Below are 26,043 nucleotides of genomic sequence, written 5' to 3'. Positions count from 1 at the left end.
ATGGGTGTGTATGATGTAGCAGAGCTAGGTATGTATGTGTGGGAATAATGTACTGTCATGGAGAGCGGTCAAGAGGCCCTGTCATTTCAATTAACTTTCACTGCATAAAATATTTTTTTCCCTGTTTTCAGTTGTCTTAACCAGGGGTGCATCTTATTAAGCATCTTACATATGCTTCGCCTGTACCTTGGTTAGTCCAACCATAAGTCTGTGCTCATTTTTAAGTTTCACTTGAAACCCAATATATTTTTTGTGCAAATTTGTTCACTTGACATTAATTTTCCATACACCACCTGTTTGAGCTACTACCATTAATATATACAGTATTTCAAATAATAACTTTAAGGGATTTAGGAGCGTCTAAGGGTTACGCCAATTTTAAATAATGCCCCGCCCCACTCCCCACCTGATTTACAAAGAGGCAATCCAGCGTAGGAGTAGGTTTGTGTCATGGGGGTGGGAGGAGGCCACACCCGCTCCCCGCCTTGCCGTGCCCCTTCCCACCCATCAGGCGAGCAAGACTTAAAGGGAACCTGTCATTCCGGTGCCGGGGTGACAGGCTCCCGACCCCCCGCTAGAGCACCTTATACGTACCTGATTGCGCCGGGTCCCGCTTCTTGAGGCGGTTGGGTGACGGAGATTTCAGCGCCCGAAGCCCAGCGCGCGCTTCTGAGATGAGTCCAACACTCATAGAGAATGACTGGTGAGTCTGACGCTCCGTCATTCGAATGAATGACTCACCAGTCATTCTCTATGAGAGTTGGACTCATCTCAGGAGCCCGCGCGCCAGGCTTCGGGCGCTGAAATCTCCGTCACCCGACCGTCTCAAGAAGCGGGACCCAGCGCGATCAGGTACGTATAAGGTGCTCTAGCGGAGGGTCGGGAGCCTGTCACCCCAGCACGGGGGGTGACAGGTCCTCTTTAAGTTGGGGAAAATGTTTGTGCAAAAAATACCAGGGTGCATGTTCATAAATCTCCACCTCAATATTTGTTTGTCTCCGTTGGGCAAAAAGTAAACAAGAAAAGACATGTGAATATACATGTGAAGTCTTAGTAACATGTTTTCTTGATTAGGGACAGAAGGAGACAGAAGGTAGTGATAATGATGAAGAGGAGGAAGAAGAGGAGGAAGTTGACAACATAGAACTGATCCTTGCAGAAGAGTTTCCAGAGGAAGAAGAGGAGGAGCATGAGGAGGAAGAACAAGAAGAGGATGCTATTGAAAGAATGAAATCTGAAATTGGAGAAAAGTGTGAAGCAGATGCTGAATTACTCCAGTCAGTAAAGGTAGACAATTTTTAGCAGTGGTGGTTACTTAGGCTCTGTTCATATCACATCTGTGATGTAGGTTTGGTATGTAAATAAAGAGCACCTAAAGCTTTACTGTCATAACATATCAATAGTTATTGATCACAGCAGGTATCACTACTGAGAGTATATTCAGTATTCACATAAATAGTACATACAGTCATATTATATACAATGTCAAGATAACACTGACCAGTTAAATATTATCTACAGCATCTAGATAAGTAATGTGTCCTTGCAAATAATCCAAGCAGAGACTGTTAAATAGTTCATGTTAGCATAGAAGAATAAGGCAAGAGGAACTGACTGACAAACCGTAAATGAGACAGAGCTTTGTTCATGAGATGAGCGAACTCTCTCCGGCAAAGTTCTCTAAACAGCAACGTTCCACGAACTCGAATGTTCGGCATTTGACTCCCAACGACTGGAGAAGTTTGATGCCACCTATGACTGTATCCATGTTTTCTAGGACGTCTTAGGATGGCATCCAACTTTTCCAGATGCCGGGAGTCTCATGCCCATGCTTTCTTGTAGTGTCACCTGAGACAACATTTACAACTTGCTGTCATAATGTCTACCTATGGGAATTCACAAATGCTGTTAAAAGTAAAGAATATCCAGCATTCTTTTTTTTTAAGTGATTTACAGTAAGTAAGGATAACAAATGCACATGCATCCTTAAATCATCAAGATTATATCAAAAGAGTTTTGTTCTTAATATATCTCATAGTTGACTGAGCAATAAGTTTTACAGAAAGTAACTAGAACCCTTGTCATTTTCAGGAAGAACTTCAAAGCTTAATGATACCTTGTATTACAATTAATGCAAGTCGGAAACCACATATTGTACAATTCCAGCTGTTTGACAAGCTGAAGCACATTGTAGAGAATCGTGGAAGCCTGTTTGAAAAATGTTACCCAATTAGTCTTCCGCTTGCTAGCAAAATGCTGCATGTGTCATATAAACACCCAAGTATCTTTGGACGATGGGACCCAGTGAAGGTATTGCATAGAGTATTTGTATCTGCACACACATACACACAGTCTGTATTCTTTATTTGTCTTTAGATGCAAAAAAAACCACACGAAAATACAATCAAACTCATTAGCTGTATTGCACTCGTATAGAGGATTCAGCATTTTTAAAATGACAGACACCATGCTAGAAGCCAATGGACGCTGACTGTAGCTTTCATGCGATGGATCAACCACAATGCAAAATAGAAACAGATCCTTACATTAGCTAGAAATTGTGCCACTCACCTAACTCAGCTATATCCTATATAGATCAGCTATAAGAAAAAGAAAAAAGAAAAACTAACTCAGCACAGTAGCTGAGTTGCTCTTGCTTATCTCTATAGACCACAGACACTGATAGTCATGCTGACAAATATTCTTTCACACAGTAGTTCCATAATACTGTGAAGAGATTCCTATTATCTCTATAAGAGGGCCCTATTACACGGAGCAGTTATTGGATGAACAGGCTGATATTGCCCTTTGTAATAGGGCCAGTGAGCAGCCATTAGTTTTGTTGGCCGATTCTGTTTAGCTAAAAAATCAATGCCCGTCGTCTGTGTATCTCCCTTTGTAATAAGGGATGTGCAGACGGTGAATGATGGAAGCAAAGGGTTGCACAAACAATCCAGCAATCATTCTTGTGGCCCTCCGTACACAATAGTCAAGCCTTGTAGTTGTCTCTTTAAAGTGTTACTGTAATTTCCAGTAACTTTTGACATATTTAGACATCTCAAAAGGAATGTAATATGGCCTTTAAATGCAATTACTGAATAGGGCTTTCAGAATCAGAAAATAAAGACTACATCATGATCCTGGAATAGAGTCAGGTGACAAACAACAGAGTACTGTTCCTAGCAACTTCCCCTATATCTATTTGATATATAGCCTCACATTTCTATCATTTTAATTCCTACAACTATTTAGCTTAGCCAAGGAGAAGTAATAAAACCATTTAGAAACCAAGAAAATCCTGGCTATCCTTTGATCTACCGGCAATACATTTATTTCTTCTCAACCAAAGAAAACAGAGACATTTTTATGAGGAATCCCATTAAATTTATACGGCAGCCAAAACCGAAACCATCAGTGCCAATAAGAATCGCTGTTCTTGGTCCTCCAAAATCTGGAAAGACAACAGGTAAGTCTGCATCCTACAAAATAATTTTAGCTTTGAACACACGGGGAGAATTTATTGCTATGTTTACACTAGGTTTTGGCATAAAACATTTTCCTTCAGAAATAGTTTCTTTCTATAGTTTTTCTATTGTATTACCACATCAATAAAACTTACTGACTACTGTAGATGGCCCGCTCTCGCCTGTATTGGGCAACCCTGCGTTCCCACCAGCCCTTGATGCCTCCTCATACTTAGGTTTCCCACGTACCCAGGGGCTTTGTTTTGGCGACGTAGTCAAGGATGGTACTCTCAAGGCTTAGGAGGAATTGGTTCCCGCTGCTTTGCAATCTGCTTTGCAGTATATGGAGTATGTTCAGCTGAACCACTTCTTCATTAGAAACAAAAGACAGATCGCTCTAACCAGATCCTTATCTTCTTTTGAACAGCTTTGTCAGCAGTCCACCCCATCGAAAGGGATGATTTCTGTGATTTATTCCTTACTATTGGAATGTGGAATGAGGATCTGGGTAGAGACTTTCCTAAATCAGATTGGGATAAATCCTTGACTCTGTGCTTCAAAACCTTCATCTTTAATAAGATTTTCCCTTCCACACCTGCTACGTGTTGGAGATGTAGATTGGAGAGGGGATCCCTTATTCATTTATGGTGGAAATGTCCGCCTATATATGATTTCTGGGACAAAGTAATTGCTATTATTCATAAATTAACTGGTGTGCGTTTAGACCATGATCCCGTCCCCTTGCTTTTATCCATAATACCTCTGCCAGATAGGCTTCTTTGTTTTCTCCTGATGGCTGCACGTTCTGTCATTTCCCGATTGTGGAAATCCACTTCGCCCCCCTCTATTGGTAGTTAGCTTGCTGAGGTGCTAATATTTATAGAATGGAGGAATTGGTAGCCGATTCCAGACAACAAGCAGCGAAACATACAAAAGTTTGGTTCAGATGGATCGAATTTACATTTTCAGATGACTATAAACTCCTTTGTGCGCCTGAGGGATAGATCCTCCTCCTTTTAATCCTTTCTACTGGTTGTGGACTTTGAGGAGCTATGTTTTACTGGGACTCCCTATTCATACTAGTGGATTGATTACTCTTTAAACATAGGGCCAGGGCAGCAACGTTCATTTGTTTTAGCTTAGTTTTTTTTCTCTTATTTCTAATCTTATACCTATTGGGCTTCTGTATAATGTATGTTTTTGATGCCCCCCCCCCAGGTGCTTTCCATCCTTTATGGTTTTGTTATTGTTTTTTATGAGGAAATTTTTTTCAATAAACATTGAATGTGTAAAATAAAACTTATTGACATTAAAGTTTTTTTGTTTTTTTTTAGACCAACTGGTTTTAGAAAGATATATAGAGTTGTATTTTTCTTCTATTTAAAAATCTCAAACCTTTCAGCACTTATCAGCTGCTGTATGTCCTACAGGAAGTGGTGTATTCTCTCCAGTCTCAAACAGTGCTGTCTGCTGCCACCTTTGTCTGTGTCAGAAGCTTTAAATGGGGATTTGATACTGCTTTGGACAGTTGTGACACGGACAGAGGTCCGGCAGCAGAGAGCACTGTGTCAGACTAGAGAGAATACACCACTTCCTGCAGGATAGCCAGCAGCTGATAAGTACTGGAAGACTTGAGATTTTTAAATGGAAGTAAATTGCAAATCTACATAACTTTTTGACACCAGTTGATCTGAATTTTTTTCCCTGAAGTACCCTTTTAACAAAGCATCATGACTACAAACTATAAATATATTTTCTACAATATTTCAGTTGCCAAGATGTTCACAAGCATGTATGGATTACAACGCCTGTCCATAGGAGATGCCATACGTTCTGTGCTGGAAAACCAACCTAACACGGAACTTGCATTGGACATAAAGTGTCATCTGGAAAAGGGAAACGTTGTACCTGATGATCTGGCAATAAGGTGTTTAGAAATAGCCATGATGGATCTCACCTGCAATACAACAGGGTAGGTAACAGTTTAAAGAAAAAGACCTAGTATAAAAGCCCACAATGCTTGGTATAGAGTTTGTTTGTTCATCTTTAGGTCAGCTGATCTTATGAAACCAGCATTTATTTCTGCATCCTGAATCAAGTGCAGTTACTCACTCAGTGCTGATTGATAGCTTTCTATACATGATATAGGCTCAAAGCTGGAAATGAGCGGCCATTGTATAGGGAGAGTGGCTGCCTAAAAATTACCACAAGACATACACATCTCATTGCCAGGGTTAGGGCACTGTGATTAAGGTCCAGGGGAAAAAATATTTTAAGGTAAGTAATAAATTGTTGGTATCAGGGAGTTTGTATCAAGCAAGCCTGGGTTCACAGATGTCCAGTCTTACATAGCTGTCCCAGATGGGAAAGCCGGATGCAACTAGTTGGATGTTATGTATCTGGCATGCTATGCATTGTCCCATAGAGTAAAAAGGGATCATGGCATCAGTCCATTGACCATCCATCATAGTTATCCTCTGGCATGGTTTTGCCAGCTCAAATATGTAATTCAATTATTTTTCTGGGATCCAGTACCTGCACAATGGATAGCAACTATGCCAGCTTTTGGACATATGTGAGCACACCCTAACAGTGCCATGGTTCCTAGAGCAGACTTTTATAGAGCAGAGTTTTATAGCAATCACTAGTGTTGAGCGAACTTGTAGAAAATGTGGGTTCGGCAATGTTTGTCCAAACCTTTGACTCTCTGGAGAAGTTGGATGCCCCCCTAGGGAGTACTGGAAAACATAAATACAGCCATAGGCTGGGTTCACACTTTGTATATTTGAGGCTGTATTTGTGAGGCTGTATAGCAACCAAAACCAGGAGTGGATTGAAAACACAGAAAGGCTCTGTTCACATAATGTTGTAATTGAGTGGATGGCCATCATTTAATGGCAAATATTTGCTGTTATTTTAAAACAACGGCTGTGGTATTGAAATAATGGCCGTTATTTACTGTTATATGGCGGCCATCCACTCAATTTCAACATTGTGTGAACAGATCCTTTCTGTGTTTTCAATCCACTCCTGGTTTTGGTTGCTATGAGGACCTGACATGAGGACCAAATACTGCCTGAAATATACATAGTGTGAACCCAGCCTTAGGCTGTATCCATGTTTTCCTGGCAATCCTAGAGCTGCATCCAACTTCTCCAGATTCTGTTAGTCAAATGCAGAGCATTCGGGTTTGGACAAACGTTGCCAAACCAGAACTTTCGGCTAAACATTAGAAGTCATTTACTAGAAAGAACACCACTAAACAATTTATTAAGAAAGGAAGACTTTATACGGAAAGAGAGAATTTATACAGAGAAAGACCAAAGCTTGTGGGCACGCTGTAGCTGTGTCATGAGTGTGTCCTTTAAAACCCGCCACAACCGACATATTTACTAAGCAACCCATAATTTCTAAAAAACAGCCACTTCTAGTGTGGCGGGATGGTCGGGTTTTATTTTTGTCCTGTTAAAAACCTTTCAGATTTACTAAGGGCATGCACTACATTAATGAATTTGGTGTGAAAGACCAGACACAACCAACAGCTTAAAGTTGATGGAATGTTAGTAGATCAGCCCAAATGTGTTATAAATTTTGTTAATAAGAACGTCATCAAAATTATATTTATTTGCAGAGTTGTTTTCGATGGATATCCTGCAACAAAACAACAAGCAGATCTTCTAAAAGCATGCAGCATAATACCAATAAAAATCTTTGAGTTAGAACTACCATTGAAAGACGTTTTAGAAAGAGGACTGCAAGACAAAAAGGATGCAAAAAGGTACCCAAGAAAAAGGCTTATTAAATGGGCACATAGTGACATATCAAACATTTTTATTGGTTGGGGTCTGAGTGTTCAGAGCTGGACCAATCAGGAAAATGAACCAGGAGAACTCAGCTCATTCTCTCCTAGCTCTGTGTCACATGACCGGAATGGCCTAATAGGCTAATATTATTACATAGCCAGGGCTCAGGTAAGTGCTTCTCCATGTTTGTTTTAGTAATGGGTGTGAGGTCTCACAACCAATGAAAAACTTTTCACGTCTCTTTTTTTTTTCTTTACCAATGACAGTAACACTTTAAGACTACACTTAAAGTGAAGTAGACTACACTTAGTGTAGTACACTTTAAGTCCACAGCAGGAAACTGTAGTGGGGGAGGCTGCATTTATATCTCTACTAAATGTCGTTGATAATTATCATCTTCTAGATATCATCTTATTTACCTGTTTTTTAGAGGTTATTTAAATTTATAGTTTTCATAATTTCTTATATTTACTATACCTTCTCTCCACAGTAGACAATACCCTGTGCATGACAGCGCCCAGATTTTAACTGTGCGTAACTCCAATTATAAGCAGGAGATTAATCGTATTAAGGACTATTATGTAACACAACATCAAAACTGGTGTGAAGTAGATGCAATTCGCAGCAAGTGGTGGGTGTCAAACAAAATTATTGAAGAGGTTCGTACAAGTATTAATCAAATACAGACCTACCTTGAGAAAATAAAGGAAGGTAGGATATATTTGTCTCTTTTTATATATATATATATATATATTATGCCTTATTTAATAATATAAATTATATATTATACTATATGTCTTTTTTCAGATGGGTTACTGTAGAATAATGACCTCAATTATGTGCTATATACTGCCAGATTTAAAGGGGTATTCTGGCCCTAGGCTAAATAAAAATGATCCTTAATCAATCCTCGATCCCCCACAGCTCCTCATCAGCTCCTTTCTTTCCCTTGATCTTCCCATCTCAATCTCTGGCTAAGATGGGACACCACTGCGGCCAGTAATTGGCCCCCGAGTCCTCAGGTTCAGCCCCCGGGTGAAGAGAGAAGGTCATGGGACCAGACAGAGCTAAAAATGAGCTGCGGAGGGATTGGGGCTAGGTAAGTATGTTTAGATTTTTTATAATTTTGTAAAGAGGCCAGGAAAATATGACATGGTAGCCTTGAGTCAGAATACTCATTTGAAGTGTTACTCTCACAAAAACTTTGACTTTACACAAAAATGTCAAAAGGTTTCTTTGGTTCGGGTGCTGAGACCCCCACTGTTTGCTGAGTATAGTCAGGAGAAGTGTATGGCTCTGCACGTCCGGTTTGATCAAGTGGTGAGCTGGGAAGTGAAACGCACTGTGGACTGCTTCTCTTGGCTATATCTAATGATTGGGGTCTCTAATAGGGTACTGTATATGAGACATTGTTTCCTAAACCAGACAATACCTTTATAAAAAATATATATATTGTCCCAGTAGCTTCATTATTGTACTGTGAAGTTCATGATGTTTAGACTTTTATTCTGAAAACATTTTGCATTAAGTAATAGCAAACAGTAATTTATAGTAAGTTATTTTCAGGGCACACCAAATATACACTGTTATACAAGCTATACACTGACTACATTGTATCACTGGATCATATCTTCAGTGTTGTCCTATGAAAAGATATAATAAAGCATTTACAAATATGTGAGGGTTATACTCACTGTGAGATACTGCATATGGACATACACAACTTAAAAAGTTCAGTAACTTTGCTAATACCTTTAAATATTTAATGTAAACTATTCAGTGTACAGGTACTGGTGTAGATCATGGTGCTGTTTTGCTGGTTGCTAATGGGACAATTGACACACTTATCGATGCACCCATTCCTTAAAGTTTAAAGCGGAACTGTCATTTCTGTACTTAAAAAGCTGTTTTCCTACCTCCCCCCTCTGCTCTTATGCTCTATGGAGAGGGGAGGGGCTGAAAGGAGGGAGCACAGAGAGGAGAAAAGCAGGGCTGTACAAAACAACATGATAAGCCGTGACCCTACTGACCCCTGAATCCAGCATTTTATGTGGACAAACAGCAAGGCTACTTGTCTGTTCTTCCTGTGCACTCATCCCCATCGGCACCTCCCCCCCCCCACATAGATTACATAGATAATAATGGACTCATCAAACCCCTCTTCACTTAGCGCCTTTGTAATGTAGATGGATTTACCTGATAATGCACAGATAAGAAGTGGGGGAGGTGGAGAGACTGGGAAACATATTTGAGTTAAAAAAAAGAGACTTTTTTGCCTAATAAAACGTATTACAGAGTTTCTTAAAATCTCTTGTACTATTGATTTCTGCAATAAAAAATTAAATGACAGTTATACTTTAAAGAAAAAGGAAAAAAGGGAATTTTAATTTCTTTATTGCAACCAGAAGAACATATGAAATAAGCAGAATTGTAAATGCTGCTCTGGGTAATACTACTGTAAGTCAAATTCTGTAGAACATAAGTAATGCAATGTATCTACAGAATGACTATAAGCATATAGAAAGTATATGGAAACTGTAAAGTGGTATTAACAACATACACCTTATAGTTACAATAGAATAATTTGATTGCCGCTGTGCTCTCTATGTCTCTATCTTTTTAATTTAAATAATATTTTGATATATTACAGTATTTTTATGTGAAATTTAAAGTGATAACAGGTCAAACCCCCTAAACCTAAGCTGGTTTCATTATGGTTTGAGCAGGTAAAGCAGCTGCTATCGCTGACTTCTGCATCACTCCTCATGAGCTGCTGTCTCGGTTGGGAGAGTTTGGACAATACTGTCCTGTGAGTCTGGGACAAAAGGGAGAGCTCCTCGATTGTTCTACAACATCATCCCTACAGTTTGCAGCCGAGTTCCGTGGACACTATTACAAGATGGCTTCACAAGAGGAGCTTGACGTAAGTCTGGATCATTCTCATAAATTTTAAGGTCTGATAATAACATAACTTATGATTAGATAATAGATACTGGTATGTACCTTAAACTGTACTTACTATAAATTACTATTTATTGTATTAATAGTGAATTTATAGATAACTATCATAAAATTTATTCTTATCATTATTTTGGTGGAGTTCTATCAAATGTCAGGGATGGATGCCCGTTTGTCCACCCTCTCTACTCGTGTTTTTAACCCCTTAAGAACCAGCCAATGACCAAGGATTTTTCTTGTTTTTATCTTTTCATTTCAAAGCCATAAAATTTTTACTTTTATTTAGTCAAAGTAAGTATGTGAGGGTCTCATTTTTAATCGGAAGGGTTGCATATAATTAATTAATACCTTTTTTTTCTAAGTTGGGTGCCATGTGATATAAATATATGTCTCATTAGAGCTGTAGAAGTACCAAAAATGTATATCATTTTTAAATAAAAAATGTTTATTAGATGTATTATTTTTAGGGATGGTCCGAACCGAGTTCGGTTCGGGTTCATACGAACCCGAACTCTCGGTAATGACTCTTGCTGTCTACCCACTCCGTGCAGCGGGTGGATCCAGCGGGAGGACCGCCTGGAAAACTGGGATACAGCCATAGCCATAGGCTGTATCCCAGTTTTCCAGGCGGTCCTCCTGCTGTATCCACCTGCTCCACGGAGCGGGCAGACAGCGGGAATCTGATGCCGAGCGTTCGGGTTCATAAGAACCCGAACCTCGGAGGGTTCGGACCATCCCTAATTATTTTGGTCAGTGGGGAGGGGATGCTTTTATTTCTTATATTAAACTTTATTAGCTTAATTCATTTAATCCCAGCTTGTATAGTGGAAGCCTAGCTGACAATCACTTATAGGCTCTCATTGCGGATTGCATAGGAGCAGCTTCTGTGCCCATGTGGTATTGATATACACCAGTGACATGTAATGCCTAAGCAGAAGACTTTACATGATGTGCATGTATGTAATACTGCACCAAGGGGTTAAGGAGTCACTAGATCTGTATGTAAATGTTACTGTAGGTTACTGTACTTTTAAGATGTGGTATTGATCATGGGAATATAGAAGTAACCCTAATGAAGTGTGGTTCAGTCATCTATCCAGTCTATACAGCTGTTCACATACATGTAAAAAACAATATATTCGCTGGTGCCCAAGGTACAGGTTTCCAAATGGGCCCTGTCTTTCCTGACCCCTGAAGTAAAGTGTTTTGGGTGTATTTAACATGGCTTTGGCTACATCCCTGGCTACAACCCAATCAATTGATGGCAAAGCTGTCCTTGTGACATGCTAATATATTTAATACAGAAACAATAGGGCAAATTTTTAAAACAGACTAAAAGCACATCTTCAGGACCATAATAAAAATAATTCTGCACCATGATGGCACCAAAGATTTATAGTTTATGAATTAAATGCTTAACAGGCTTTCCTACAAGCTCCAGAACTGTATGTGCCTCCATTAGCACCACGTCCACTGCCGCTACCTGAAATGTTACCTAAGAGGTTAACAGTGGCTGATGTGAAATTAAAGTTCCCAAAAAATGCAGAGATGAAGGGATACTGTCCAGTTACCTACGTGGATGGAAAAAAGAGGTATGTCATTTTATGTTGGTATTGGTTGATATTTATTAACAGCTAAGACATTATACTGTATTTTAGTAACACAAGCAAAGGTTTTAGAGACCGCATATCATACATACAGTGAATGGTCACCTTATTAGCGACACCTGCTCTTTCACGATTGAAACTTTTCTGCCAGGAAATTAGACACTTGACTCAAAAGAGGGGCAGAAAAATCAGGCCGACTCCTGTCATGGTGTCAATAACTTGTCACGAGTCCTTGAGCATCAGTTACAGCTTGATAACAATGTCTCATGCTGTTCACAAGTCGACTTATTGTCTGCTGAGGTTGGCATGCCACTCTTCTTAAAGGGTGGCCCCCCAGGTCATTAAAGTTCTGGGGTACAGCGTTTTGAGCCTCTACACAGCGACTTAGCTGACCCTATAGGTTTTCTATGGAAATCTGGTCTGGAGAAAGTGCAGGCCACTCCAGTTGAAGTCCCCCAGTCTTCAGTAGCTGTTCCCTAATGGTGCAACCTCAGTGAGCTGGAGCATTGTTCTAGATGAAGATGAGATTAGGCCTGTGTTGTTAATGGAGAGACACAATGACTGGATTAATTATGTTATTCAGGTAGTATGGGCTGTCACAAAGTGTAGGGCAGTTCTGTATTGGCTAGACACACCTGCTCATACTGTAACAACACCACCACCAAAGGCACCACCACTTCGCGTTGCCATCATTTCTGCTCAGTGCGAATCAATTTTCATCAGTGGTCCCTCCTCTAGCATAGAAGGAAAATATATTGGGAAGGACAAAAAAGGTTAAGACTGTCCAGCAGCAAAACTGTCTGGCTTTCCCTCAGCAACCAATCAGAGCTCAGCTTCCATATCTTAAAGAGTGCAGTGATTGGCTGTTATTGGGAAGCCAGACATTTTTTATTTATTCCCCCTATTTGTCTTTTCTTCTTTGGCCTTCACCAACCTCAAATGATAATGCTGTGGATCACCTCTAAGACAAGGTAGATTGGGCCTTTCAAAGCAGATATGTTATATATATAATATGTTATAATATAATATTTATAATTTGCAGAGGACAGTGTATTTCTATAGGTGATAAAGGTTTCTCTGGCAAAATGTTCTTGAAAAATGAAAGACAATAACACAATCAGGGTTCTCCTAAATGTATATACAATGACCATGTGCATAGTAGGGCAGCAGCTTTCTTCTGTTGCATGACTATATCTGCTGATATGTATTTCAGGTATGAAGCTCTTGTTTCTGGACATATTGAAAATGCTGTGGAGTACAGAGATAAAATATATATTTTTGAAAGTGAAGAAAAGTTACAAAGGTTTATGAGGTAATTGAATAATGATTTCCATTGAACATTCCCTTTCAAAGCAATGATGATAGATGTCTTTCTTTTTCAGCCTTTTAGAATAAAAAAAAATTACCCTTAATAGCTAAAGTATCATTGCCTAATGTAATGTGAGGATATGTAATTACCCACATCACTAGAGTTAGGGCCACCTCCCGTAAATGTGCAGATCTCATACTCAGGTCCACCTTCACATTGCTACTAGTGTTCTCTCTATGGAAAACATGATCTATACATGGAGTCAGTTAAGGACTGGAGTTGACAAATTCTGGTATGAGGATCTGTCCACTAATCTGCTTTATAAGAGCAGATAAAAAGGAGCCTGAAGAAGTCAGTGTTTTCTGATGTAATGTGTGGGTTCAGGGGACCTTAAAGGGATGGTGACACAAAGCAAAGACTGTGTCAGATGTGTACCACATACATATATATAAAGGAGAACAAATGTGCTGTTTTTACTACAGTGACTTACATCATTTTACCATTTGTCATACCAGTACAGCTCTTCAGAAGTTGCTTTTAAAGGGTTACTCGGGGGGGGGGGGATGTGGCAGAAAGTTATATAAATTTGTAATTCACTTCTATTTAAAAAAAAAATCTCAAGTATTCCAGTACTTATGAACTGCTGTATGTCCTGCAGGAAGTGGCCTATTCTTTCCAGTCTGAGGGTGGGTTCACACTGAGGAATTCTCGCAGATAAATTTTGCGGAATTCCGTCGGCTGTACGCGCGCACGGCCGCGCCTTTCCGCCGGCTCCATAGACACCATTCTATGTGCCAGCTGATTCCGCATTCCGCCGAAAGAATTGAAAGGCACGAGTCTGTGAGCGCGTACAGCAGGCGGAATTCCCCAGAGTTTAACCTGCGAGAATTCCTCAATGTGAACCAACCCTTTCACAGTGCGCTCTGCTGCCACCTCTGTCCAGGCAGGAACTGTCCAAAGCAGTAAAGGTTTTCTATGGGATTTGCTGCTGCTCTGGATAGTTTCTGTCATGGACAGAGATGGCAGTAGAGAGCACTGTGTCAGACTGGAAAGAAAACACTGCTTCCAGCAGAACATACAACAGCTGATAAGTACTGGAAGAATTGAGATTTTTAAATAGAAGGGGGAGGGGGACCACTGGGGCCCCCACAATCTGGAGAAAGGGGACCCTTAATTCCCTGTTGACTACAGCTCTATTCACTCCTTCAAATGCCTCAAAAATAATGAGCTATTTTTTTTCCCCTAGACTTCCAGAAAGATATTGGAACCATAAACTTCCATCCAAACTGCCTCCAAAGATGGAACCAATAATGCTGACATCTCTGCCTTTAACTGGATACCTAGAACAGGTCAACAGCATACAGTATACTATGCATTTTAAGACAACCTATATGTGATGGAAATGCAATTACTAAAATATCTTAAGTACATATTGTCACATTAAAGAGGTTATCTGTGACAATATATTAGGGAATTTTCGCTGTTTACATTGTTTTATTAGAATCCTAATTCATTTAGCATCCTAATGCATTTGATTTAAATGGGCACTGTGTCATGCTTAGTTTTCCTCTGTGGTGTTGCTGCAGGCAGCTTGAACACATACTTGTATGCTTACCTACTAGAGATGAGCGTACTTCGAGCACGCTAGCACTTTAGTGTAGGTAATAGAGATGAGCGAGCCTCAGGTTCGTCCGAATCCGAACTCTCAGCATTTGATTACCGGTGGCTGAAGAAGTTGGATGCAGCCCTAAGGCTGTCTGGAATACATGGATGCGGCCATAGGCTGTATCCATGTTGTCCAGGACTCCCTAGGGCTGCATCCAACTTCTCCAGTCACCAATATTCAGAAGCTGAGAGTTGGGGTTTGGACGAACCTGAGTGTATTTGAGGTTTACTCATCTCTATTACCTACAGCTAAATACTAGGGGAAACTTTGTGATCAGCTTACTGTCAAGTGACCCTTCTAACAATTAAGGATTGTCTAATGGAGAAAAACACTTTAATGTGGTAATCCAGCGCTACAAAAACATGGCCACTTTCTTCCAGAGACAGCCCCACTCTTGGGCGAGGTTTTGCTGCTCAGTTCCATTGAAGTGAATAGAGCTTAATTGCAAACCGCACCTGAACTGGAGACAAGAGTCGTGTTGTCTCTGAAAGAAAGTGGCCGTGTTTTTGTAGCACTGGATAACCCCTTTGAGGAATTACAGACACTGTATTTCAGGCTGCATATTGCAATGTATTTTTCTGTATTGCAACTCTTGAAAAAAACTTTTATGATACTAAATCCACATAAAAATACTTTTGCTTTATTGCCTGAATTGTGTGGTGGCCATAACTTGAGTTCCAGGTGATCAATACAGTGGTGTGCAAGGGGTGAGGTGTTATTTTTGAAAAGGAATAGTTCCGATAAGGCAGAAGAGAACGGATGCCCAAAAGGGTCTGAATGTAATGAATTTAGTAGGGTTTGCTGCAGCAATCTTAATGTGAGTTTTCCACAAAATCTCTGGCAGATATTTCCCCCTTGTCTTTACTCGCTCTAATCATACCTACTATAAATTATGTTTAAAAAATTCCCTTATTCTAAAATTGGAACTGTGACCCTCTTCCTCCTTCTGCAGTGCAGATCCACTGATGAGTGTTGTCAACTTTGCCTAAATCAATATTAACTTCCCCTTATGGTCCTTTTACACGGAACGATTGATCGTTCGTTTTTGCACGATAACGGTCAAATTCGAACGATAATCGTACGTGTAAACGCAGCGAACGCTCAAACGACGAGCAAAAAATCGTTCATTTTGATCTTTCAACATGTTCTCAAATCATTGTTGATCGTTCGCAAAAAATTCGCAGATCGTTCAGTGTAAACAGTCTTTCAGCAATTTCACCTATGTGTGAGATAGGCTTAAACGATCGCATAGCGAATTTTCCGTACGATGTATCGTTCCGTCTAAATGCTGATCGTTATAAAAAAAAAATCGTTCATTCAAAATCGTTAATCGTGCGATCGGGCGAATTATCGCTCCGTGTAAAAGTACCATAACTCTTCACTTCCTCTAAAACTCATAATTCACTCTCACATAATTGCTAGAAAATTCACCTGGAGGCAGATCAGCTCTGGTTTCCCGCTGCCCATAGAACTCTATAGACATTAGAGCGGGAGGGGGATTTAGCTGCAGATTGAGACAGGGCAGTGAGATTATACCAAGTGAGTCCGGAGTACTGCTCACACTACTGTCAGGGTTATGAATTAATACTGCTCGTACATTTTATCAGCACAAGATTAAAAGTTATATTTATGCGGTGGGTTTCTGTATAAATGGGTCTTGTACTCCGGGCCTTGTGGCCTGAGGGTTTGGTTAATTTCCAGAGGCAGTGAGAGACACACAAAGAGGCTGCAGCACCTCGTATTAAGTGTGATATATTTCCCCCAGTGATTCACTGACAGCTTACACTCTATGATATTGAGATGAAAAGTGGTGATAATTGCTATTATATTTGCCATAATATACATTTATATAATGGCCAGATATTACTGCTCTTCATGTACACACAGGACAGCTGAAAAGTTTGTTGAAAAATTAGTGCCTATTTAAAGTGATATATCGCTTTGTGTTTTCTACATGAACAGATCGGCGGCAGAAGGGGGATGCCATTGCTGCAGTCCTTTTTCTGAAGAGCCGCTCAGTTCCCACACACGCACCAGTCTATTACCGAGCTCTGGCGCGGCATGAAGCACTGGGGGCGCGCCTGCCGGCCCCCGGTGTGACGATCTCCCCTTTGTGACGCAGCTCCATTGATTCTAATGGAGCCACATCACAGAGGGGAGGGGGTTTCGACACACTGGTGGGCGGATTGGCCCACCCACAGTTCTCTGGAATAGACCGGCGGTTCAAAAAGAGGACTGCGGCACAGGCATGGACACCCCAGTCTGTTCATGTAAACACAAAGCAATGTACCTAGTGGTACATTCGCTTTTAAGAGATTACCCCAAGATTAAAACGTATTGCCAGGATGGATGATAAGTATGTAATCAATGGACATCAGTCCACTAGGGCCCCCTTTGATCACAAAAATGTTCCTGGTCCCCTGACCAATCTTCGGAGGTCTCATAGCAAGTAAATGAAGCAGTGGGCAGGCATGTGCACTTCATTTCCATTCACACAGGGCACAAGGAGGACCCACGTTCTTGACTTTGTGAATAATAATTATTGCAAGGCTAGTGTTAGCAATTCCTATAGGAATCAGTCACAGAGATTTTTATCCCTAAATGATGCTTTTAGAACGGACATGATAGTCAACTCTTATTTGCATTTCTTAATCTAGGGGGCAGCCACAGCTATAATAAAAGCACTGAATGATGTTGGATGTCTAAAGCCAAAGTTTCCATTTGTAAGTGCAAAACGATCTGCTTTGCTGTATATTGCCTATCACCTAAAAGGTAAGAACAAAACAAAAAAATTAAAAGTTGGATATACAGTATACAGGATCTACATGATTGTTAACCCCTTAAAGGGGTATCCCCATCGCAACTAAACTAGTTATACAGTAATACCTCTGTTCTCAAACACAGTTGGTTACGGAAGGCCGTTCCAGAACCGAACAGTTTGAGAACCGAGCTGTGTGTTCCCAAAGGGAGCAATGTAAATGTATTTAAATGTTTTTTACACTACATGGGTCAGGTGCACAGCACCCCGGCCCACAGAGTGTAAAGGCTAACAGTAAGTAGCAGTGCATCGTGCACCACTACTTACTGTAAAAGAGTGGGGATTCCCTCCATAATGATAGGAATTCTAGCTCCCAACTAATGGGCGGTAGCCAGAGAACCAGGCATTTCGGGGTACCCTTAGCAAATGGAGACCCTAAGCTCCTGCACAGTGATGTCCTCCTCCTCCAGGCAGCCAGTGTGCTCAGCTGAATAGGAGACATGCCGGTCGCCTGGAGAGGGAGGATGTCACTGGCACAGAGAGTGGGTCACTTTGAATACACCAACAGCATCAACCAAGTGCATCCCCCTTAATACCACCGGCAGTCCATCAGTCTTGTGGAGGAGGAGAATGAGAGTAGCCCCTGAGCTCCTGCACGGTGACTTCCTCCCTCTACAGGCGGCCAGCGGGCTTAGCTGCATTTGAGACACTGCTTGATTTCAACATTGCTTGTTGCAAAATTCTTCATTGTTACTATGTATACTATATCTATAACTATATACAGCATTCAGATCACTGCTTTTAGAGCAGAGTGGTGGTCGGTAACATAGACAACAATCTGTCAAGAAAAGGAGGGAAAGAGCCATGTATTAGGAGACGGAGGCAAGTTTGCTAAATGTAACTATTTACAAAAATATTTCTCTTGACAAGCCCTTTTATGTTAGTTGAGGTGGGAATACCTCCTTAATGCCTGCCTTATTTTGTCCCTTAGGCTATGTTCACACTACGTGAACAACCGGCCGTTCCATGACCCCGGCCGGGTACTTAAGTAACGGCCGGGTGATCCTTCCGGCCGCGGAGCTCTGATGCGGGCGCATCAGCGCGCGCCCGCATCAGAGCTTCCCATAGCCCACACTGAAGCGAGCGGCCGGAGCTGACAGGTCTTTCCGCGGCCGGAATTCACTGAATTCCAGCCGCAGAAAACTGACATGTCAGTTTTTTCCGGCGCCGCATGGGATCCCGGCCGGAGCGCATACGATGTGTGTACGCTCCGTCCGGAATCCCATTGAAAAAAAGGCTATGTTCCACCCCTGAAAACTACGGCCGTAGTTCTGCGGCGAGAACTACGACCGTAGTTTTACGTAGTGTGAACATAGCCTTAAGAACCAAGGTTTTTTTTTTTTTTGCTTGTCACAATCACACTGTAAGAGCCATAACATTTTAACCTTGGCATATATACATACAGTGGTGCCTTGGATTAAGAGCATTATTCGTTCCGAGACTGTGCTTGTAATCCAAATCCACTGTTAAACCAAAGCAAATTTTCCCATAAGAAATCACTGATATACAGACACTTGGTCCCACAACCCAGAAATAATGATTTTTATTTATTCTAAATTACATGTAGAACAGATGTAACAAACAATGAGAAAGAGCTGAATATGTGATATTATAAGTTACTGTACAGTATAGCAATCAGCATGTGAAGTATAATGTATAGTAACTGCATAAACCTGAAAAACAGCAGCAGTTTGTAGATACAGAATGGAACTGCAGATCCCTATAATGCAGTAGTGTAGTACAACAGGCTAGAATAGAGAAGCAGGGCTGCTGTCAGAGGTCTGTGTGGTCACATGACAGCAATGGGGAAGCAATGTGTGTTCAGCATGGACCAATCAGGAAGTGAGAATCACAGAGCTGTACAGGAGGACAAAGACAGACACTTTATATACATCAGTTTGAATGACTGAGTGTAAGTGCAGGCAGATTATAGCAGCAGTGTGTATAGCTGAGTGTGAGTGCACACACATTATAGCAGCAGTGTGTATAGCTGAGTGTGAGTGCAGGCACATTATAGCAGGAATGGAGAGGATGGGAAACACAAGGGCTGATAGAGACTACAGGGAGCATGAAGGAATGAGCAGGGCAGATGTGGCAACATAAATGCAGCACTCTCTGTTCAGGGTGAAAGGGGTTACAGCTATGAAGAGATTACCTCCACAGTCTTGTCCCCTGAAGCAGGCCCCAACCTGATCCACTTCAGGATCTGCTATGATTTGGAAGGTGAGGGAGACTTCCTGGGTCAGAGTACAGTGCTGTAGACACCGCTATGCAGACCATGCCCCTCCCCCACTCCCCCTCCCACCCAGTACAGGGAGCTCCTAAACCAAAGCAATGCTCTTAAACCAAGTTACAATTTTGAAAAACTGTGAGCTCTTCTTGCAAAACGCTCTTAATCTAAGTTACTCTTAAACCAAGGTACCACTGTATATCTGTTTTGGGGTTTTTTTGCAAAACGAGTTGAATTTTTCAAATACACCATTTTGGGGGTCGCAAAAAAAAAAATCTGCTCAACTTCATTTGTTCATCAATTACTGCTAAGCTCATGCTATTGATCGCGTAGGTACCTCCTTTTCCAGTGTGATCATCTTGACCTACCTTTGCATCATGATACTTTCATGTAAGACATTCCATGATGTACTAGTACGTCATGGTATCTTCAGGGGTAAATGAAAATTTGTCATCTGTCCTGGCTTGTCTGCTTAAGGGGGGGTTCATACAGGACGACTTGCAGTGGAAATCTCGCTCCGAGTTTTGCACAGAGATCCGCTATGAGGTAAGTTCCTGGCAGGTCCCTGTAAATACATACTCACAGCAGTCTGAAAGACCGCTGTAAGTATGTAATTCAGCCTCCCCCTTAACCCTTTCATCGGCTCCCGCTGTCAGTATACATTACCTATCTCCTTGCTGCATGGGGTCCCGGCTTCCTGCTCTGCCACCCAGCCAATCAGTGGCTGCGCCTGGGCAACACACTGATTGGCTGGGCATTAAAACAGGAAGCCGGGAGGGGGTCCCAGGGCGATTCACGTGGCGGTTGGCAGGCACAGGGAGAAGTAAGTGAGGACTGGTTATTACAGTCTTCCCCTGCCTTTAAAAAAAAAAAAAGTACTTGGCCGGACTTCTCCTTTAAATACTGGATGTTATTATACCCCTTGTACTTGGACTGTGTGCACTGATAAGATGGTGTCATACTATGCAAGGACACATTTAATTGACAAGGGAAATGTAAATGTTAACACCCGGTTGTCAATTCATTTCCATAAGGCATGACAGAAAATGGAACACATCAGAGTAGCTTCAGAACCTTAATGTTATTTCTGATGGTATTAAATATATTTTACACTCTTATTATGTCTTCAACATTGCTTGCTGGTAATTCAACCTGTAATTTTCCAGCATACAATCCCCGGAACTCAGATTATATACGGAAGAAATACAAGAAGAAAATGGAACAATTTGTGGAGCACTGTGAACTCATTACTTACCTTGGAAACAAGATGACTCGCAAATACAGAGAACCTCAGAGGAGACCTGTTGACTTTGACTTCAAAATGCAGTCTTTTCTTTCACTAAGAAATGTGGATCCAACATGTATTTAACAGATACCCACATACACGAAAATGTATATGTAATCAGTTTTTCATGTATATGTTAAATAATAAAAATATGAAGTAATATATGACATTTGCTTTTTTCTGAAGTTTGAAATATACTCTTACTTTATCAAACATTACATTAAAACCAACTGCCTATCGTACCGACAAAACAGCTGTGAACCACTAAGGCATCAGCTGTCTCAGAAGTGAGGGGTGAGAGGGAGAGAAAGGCTCACACAAAGATTTTTGTGCCTTCAGCGGAAAGCAGCAGCTCAGAACAGGAGATAATACCAATAACAAGTACAATAACAAGGAGATAGATAATAACAAGTATGGAATGAATTGTTAGTCTCACCATGGGCAGCAACATATGAAAAGGTTTGTTTAAGTGGAATTCCCCTTTAAATCCTGAAAGTAAGACCTCCTTTACGTGACCTACAGTTTTCCGTTCCCGTAGGTCAGTTCCTGTCCCGCGGTGCCGTTCAAATTGGGCGCGCTCACTTCCGCCGGCTGCTGCGAGTCCTCTTCTCTGACCAGTGATTATACGCCGGAAGTCACTTGCTTCCATGCATTCGCTATGGAAGCGCGTGACTTCCGGCGTTCAAATTACAAGGCCAAGAAGAGGAGTCACAGCGCCGGCGGAAGTGAGCGCGCGCCCGATTTGAACGGCACCGCGGGACGGGACCGGAGCTACGCCGCGGGACACCGATCATCTTCTGTAAGTATACATGACAGCGGCTACCCGGGGGGCGAAAAAAAACAAAACTGAACTGCTTTTTTAAAGGGGTTGTCCAGCAAAAATCTTTTTCTTTCAAATTAACTGATATCAGAAAGTTACCGTAATTTCCGGCGTATAAGGCGACTGGGCGTATAAGACGACCCCTGACTTTCAATCAGATTGTCAGGGATTCGCCTTATACACCGGAAAAATGTTAACCCCTGCCTGACCGCAGCGCTGCTACGGTCAGGCAGGGGTTAACTGCAGCTAAATGAATAAAATAACAAACAGTTAACTTACCCGGGCCCGTTCCCGGCCCCCGCTCGTCGTCTTCTCCGATGCCGTTTCCCGAAGCAGGCAGTGTGGCTGCCTGAAGCCCTCCCAAGGAGCCGAGCGTCTAATCAGAGACGCTCGGCTGCTCGGGAGAGCTTCGGAAGAATGACAGAGGCTTCGGGAGGCTCCGGCGCATCCAGGGTACATCACACTGTCTGCGCCGGGGAACGGGACCTGAGAAGAAGACGCGCGGAGGCCGGGAACGGGCCCGGGTGAGTTAACTGTTCGTTTTTCTCAAATGATCGCCCCATACGGTGGGGATGCGGGCCATTTTTGAGCCCCCCCCACCGTATGGGGCGACCATACCCGGCATAAATATGATTTTTCGGGGTTAAAAAGTCGTCTTATACGCCGGAAAATACAGTATATAGATTTGTGATTTACTTTTATTAAAAAATGTAAAGTCTTCCCCTACGTATTATCTACTATATGTCATGCTGGAAATGTTGTTTTATTTTCAGTCTGACACACTGCTCTCTGCTGACATCTCTGGCAGAGACAGGAACTCTGTCTGGGTTTTATATCAATCCCCATAGGAAACCTCTCTTGTTCTGGACAGTTCCTGTCTCGGCCAGAGGTAGCAGCAGAGAGCACTGTCAGACTGAAAACAAAACATTTCCTGCAGGACATACAGTAGCTAATAAGTATGTGAAGACTTGAGATTTTTTAATAGAAGTAAATTACAAATCTATATAACTTTCTGATGTCAGTTGATTTTCGCTGGACAACCCCTCTAAAGTCTTCCACAATGATGGTGATGATGTGTGGATAGAGCTAATGTAGTAGCCAGGTAGTGAACTGGTCAAACAGCTGTTAGCAAGGCCTTGTGTAGGCCTCGGTAGATAATTTTGGAGGCTGGAAGGAGAGCAGATGTGGATGATGTGTACTTCTAAGAAAGTGAGGGTAGGGACAGATAAAGTTGCAGGCCAACACCACCATGTTTTGTTGTCAAGGTGGGTGGTGTGAGAAAAGGTCCTCTAATGGGCAACACTTGCAGCACCTGATGGCTGACTGGGCCTCCTGGGTGCTGCAAATGGCTCCTGATGAGTACTTGCAGTTAAAGGACAACTCCCACGAAAAAATTTTTTAGCTTATTTAACACACATTACAAAGTTATATAACTTTGTAATGTGGTTAAATACCCGGTCTGGCCCCCTTCCCCCACTTTCGGACCCCCGACCCCCCCGCCCGGAAGTTAAAGAATATATACATTACCTATTACGATCGTCACGGTCCTCTTCTCCCGGGCGGCATCTGGTGACGACGACGTCAGAGCTGGGGGGCGGTCCGGGTCTTCTTCCTCCTCGGCGTCTTCATAGAGAGTGAATGGGACAGAAAAGGCTGCTGGTGCACATGCGCACCAGCAGCCTTTTCATTGGCTGGAGCGCATCACATGGCTTCCAGCTTGCTCAGCCCTGATTGGCTTAGGATGCTGGAAGCCATGTGATGCGCTCCAGCCAATGAAAAGGCTGCCGATGCGCAAGCGCACTGGCAGCCTTTTCCATCCCCAGGACCCGGAAGTCAGAGACATCACTGGACGGCGGACGGCGGGCAAATGGAGTGGCGATCGTCACCGGAGGGATGGTGAGTATGGTGTCTGTGTGTGTCTGTGTTTTTTTCTTTGGGGGGGGTCCCACTGGAGTTGTCCTTTAAATTAGGCGCTGTGATGACATAGCAAGAAGCCATTAACGTACTACCCTTCTAACCACACTCTGCCTCCAGCCACAAGAGGCCACGTCCTCCCTAAGTGCTACGGCGTACGAGTTACTTCACTAGTGTGCTTACAGAGCAGGGAGAAAAGACTCTTAAAGGACAAGTGCCATGAAAAACTTTTTCCCAGTAATTGAAGCACATTACAAAGTTATATAACTGTGTAATATGCTTCAATCACCTATCTGCCTCCCTTCCCTGTCTTTTCCCCCCTCCACCCCCCACCAGGAAGTGTCCTGACTCACACAGACCTAATTACTGTCGTCACCATCACCAAGCTCTTCTCTCAGCTCCTTCTCCTGTTACACTAGCCTCCCCCCTCCCCTGCCTTGTCAGGTGACTCAGCTTGATCAGCTCCGATTGGCTGAACAACTGCAAGCCATCACTTGTCACATCTCACTTGCTTATCTTCCCTCCGACTGACTCTGGCAGATAGGCAGCTCCCCTCATACCCTCTCTCCTGCTGCCATGGACTCAGTGAAGGAGTCATGTCACTAGAGAAGATAAGCTGAGCAAGCAAAGTCACCTGACAAGGAGGGGGAGGGGGAGGCTGGTGTAACAGGACCTAGAGCAGCCCTCCTGCTGATGACTCATCCTCACAAGAAGGAGCTGCCTGGTGACAGTGACGACAGTAATCAGGTCTGTGTAAGTGATGGCTTGCAGTTGTTCAGCCAATCGGAGCTGATCAAGCTGAGTCACCTGACAAAGCAGGGGAGGGGGGAGGCTAGTGTAACAGGAGAAGGAGCTGAGAGAAGAGCTTGGTGACGGTGACCACAGTAATTAGGTCTGTGTGAGTTAGGACACTTCCTGGTGGGGGGTGGAGGGGGGAAAAGACAGGGAAGGGAGGCAGATAGGTGATTGAAGCATATTACACAGTTATATAACTTTGTAATGTGCTTCAATTACTGGGAAAAAGTTTTTCATGGCACTTGTCCTTTAAGAGCTGCAGAGCTCAAGCCAGGTGAGTATGGCTTTTTTTTATTGGTCAGTGGATTTTATTCAATAGCAGTTGTGGTATTAGTAATTATGTGCTGGTTATATTTGTCTTTTGTAAACTGGTACTGCTGGTGTTATTGGTTGTAGTATACAGGATTTGGTCAGCAACACTATGGCGGTAATAGTAATTGTCATGGTATGGCTGTAATAGTTGCCCCTTGTCTTGGTGTACAGGATTTGATCAGTAACAGTATGGCGGTAATATGTATGGTGATAATATTTGCCTATATATAATACTACCATTGAGTTTGGTAAAGGTTGAAAGAATACTCCCTTAGTTGTGGTTCTCAGTAGGTGGGTAAGGAAAAACTAAATAATTGTAACATTCTTTTTTATATATTGCTGCACTTGCATAGAACACAATAAACATCTTATACTAACCGAACCACCCTTTATATACAGGGTAGTCCAAAAGTAGGTGGACAGAAAATAATAACATTTAGTTTGATTTATACTTACAATTATGTTTACTAACACAAGCAGAACATTGGCAATTACATTTTATTCTGAACAATAATATAAAAGCCCTTAAATTTTTATCAACGCAGATGCTCAAACTATTTTCCATCACAATTTGCACAGTTTTGAAGTCTGCCTCTTACTCTTCGACAAACATTTTTGCACAAGTCTCTATGGGTGTTCAAAGGGCCGTTTCTAGGTAATTTTGACTACAGGGCGAATCTTGATAAAAGTGCCCCCCTTTTGAGTGATGTTGGGGGGGAGTTGTTGCTAGGAAGAAGCAGTGTGTGTATTATGACATAAAGCAGTGCTACCTAACCTTTTTCAACTAGAAAAAAGTCATTCAGTCACTAAAATGTGATGTCTTATTGGACCTGAGGCGTCACTTTCCTTTCCATCCGGCCCAGACCTCCAGGAAGATTTCTTGCAGCTGTTATGGATGCACATAAAGAGTGCTGTCATATTGACTGCTCCAAATTACAAGTTATAGGTTTATAGTGCGCACTGAGAATCAAACATCCTGACACATTGATGGTTAAGGTGGATCTCCTTTATTCAAAGATGGCAGCCAGTTTATATACCCTGGGGGCTTGTATACTTCATCTC

At 42.0% G+C, this 26,043-nt stretch overlaps 1 protein-coding gene across 2 annotated transcripts in view; it reads left to right on the top strand.

The window, feature by feature from the left end:
- The window catches only part of AK9 (adenylate kinase 9), an 83,062-nt gene extending 61,758 nt beyond the window's left edge, over nucleotides 1-21,304 (top strand). For both annotated transcript variants that reach the window (XM_069974826.1, XM_069974825.1), the window contains exons 28-39: nucleotides 1,075-1,287; nucleotides 2,092-2,310; nucleotides 3,253-3,466; nucleotides 5,235-5,436; nucleotides 7,096-7,242; nucleotides 7,758-7,978; nucleotides 9,994-10,190; nucleotides 11,648-11,817; nucleotides 13,046-13,144; nucleotides 14,388-14,490; nucleotides 17,465-17,579; nucleotides 21,022-21,304. In XM_069974826.1, coding sequence (XP_069830927.1) covers nucleotides 1,075-1,287; nucleotides 2,092-2,310; nucleotides 3,253-3,466; nucleotides 5,235-5,436; nucleotides 7,096-7,242; nucleotides 7,758-7,978; nucleotides 9,994-10,190; nucleotides 11,648-11,817; nucleotides 13,046-13,144; nucleotides 14,388-14,490; nucleotides 17,465-17,579; nucleotides 21,022-21,224 — 2,103 coding nt within the window. In that variant the 3' untranslated portion in view covers nucleotides 21,225-21,304. The remainder of the gene's footprint in view (nucleotides 1-1,074; nucleotides 1,288-2,091; nucleotides 2,311-3,252; nucleotides 3,467-5,234; nucleotides 5,437-7,095; nucleotides 7,243-7,757; nucleotides 7,979-9,993; nucleotides 10,191-11,647; nucleotides 11,818-13,045; nucleotides 13,145-14,387; nucleotides 14,491-17,464; nucleotides 17,580-21,021) is intronic.
- Nucleotides 21,305-26,043: the final 4,739 nt, after the last annotated feature.

Source organism: Dendropsophus ebraccatus, chromosome 6 (genome assembly GCF_027789765.1).
Source record: "Dendropsophus ebraccatus isolate aDenEbr1 chromosome 6, aDenEbr1.pat, whole genome shotgun sequence".
Classification (NCBI taxonomy): Eukaryota; Metazoa; Chordata; class Amphibia; order Anura; family Hylidae; genus Dendropsophus; species Dendropsophus ebraccatus.
This window is presented reverse-complemented; position numbering and strand designations above follow the sequence as displayed.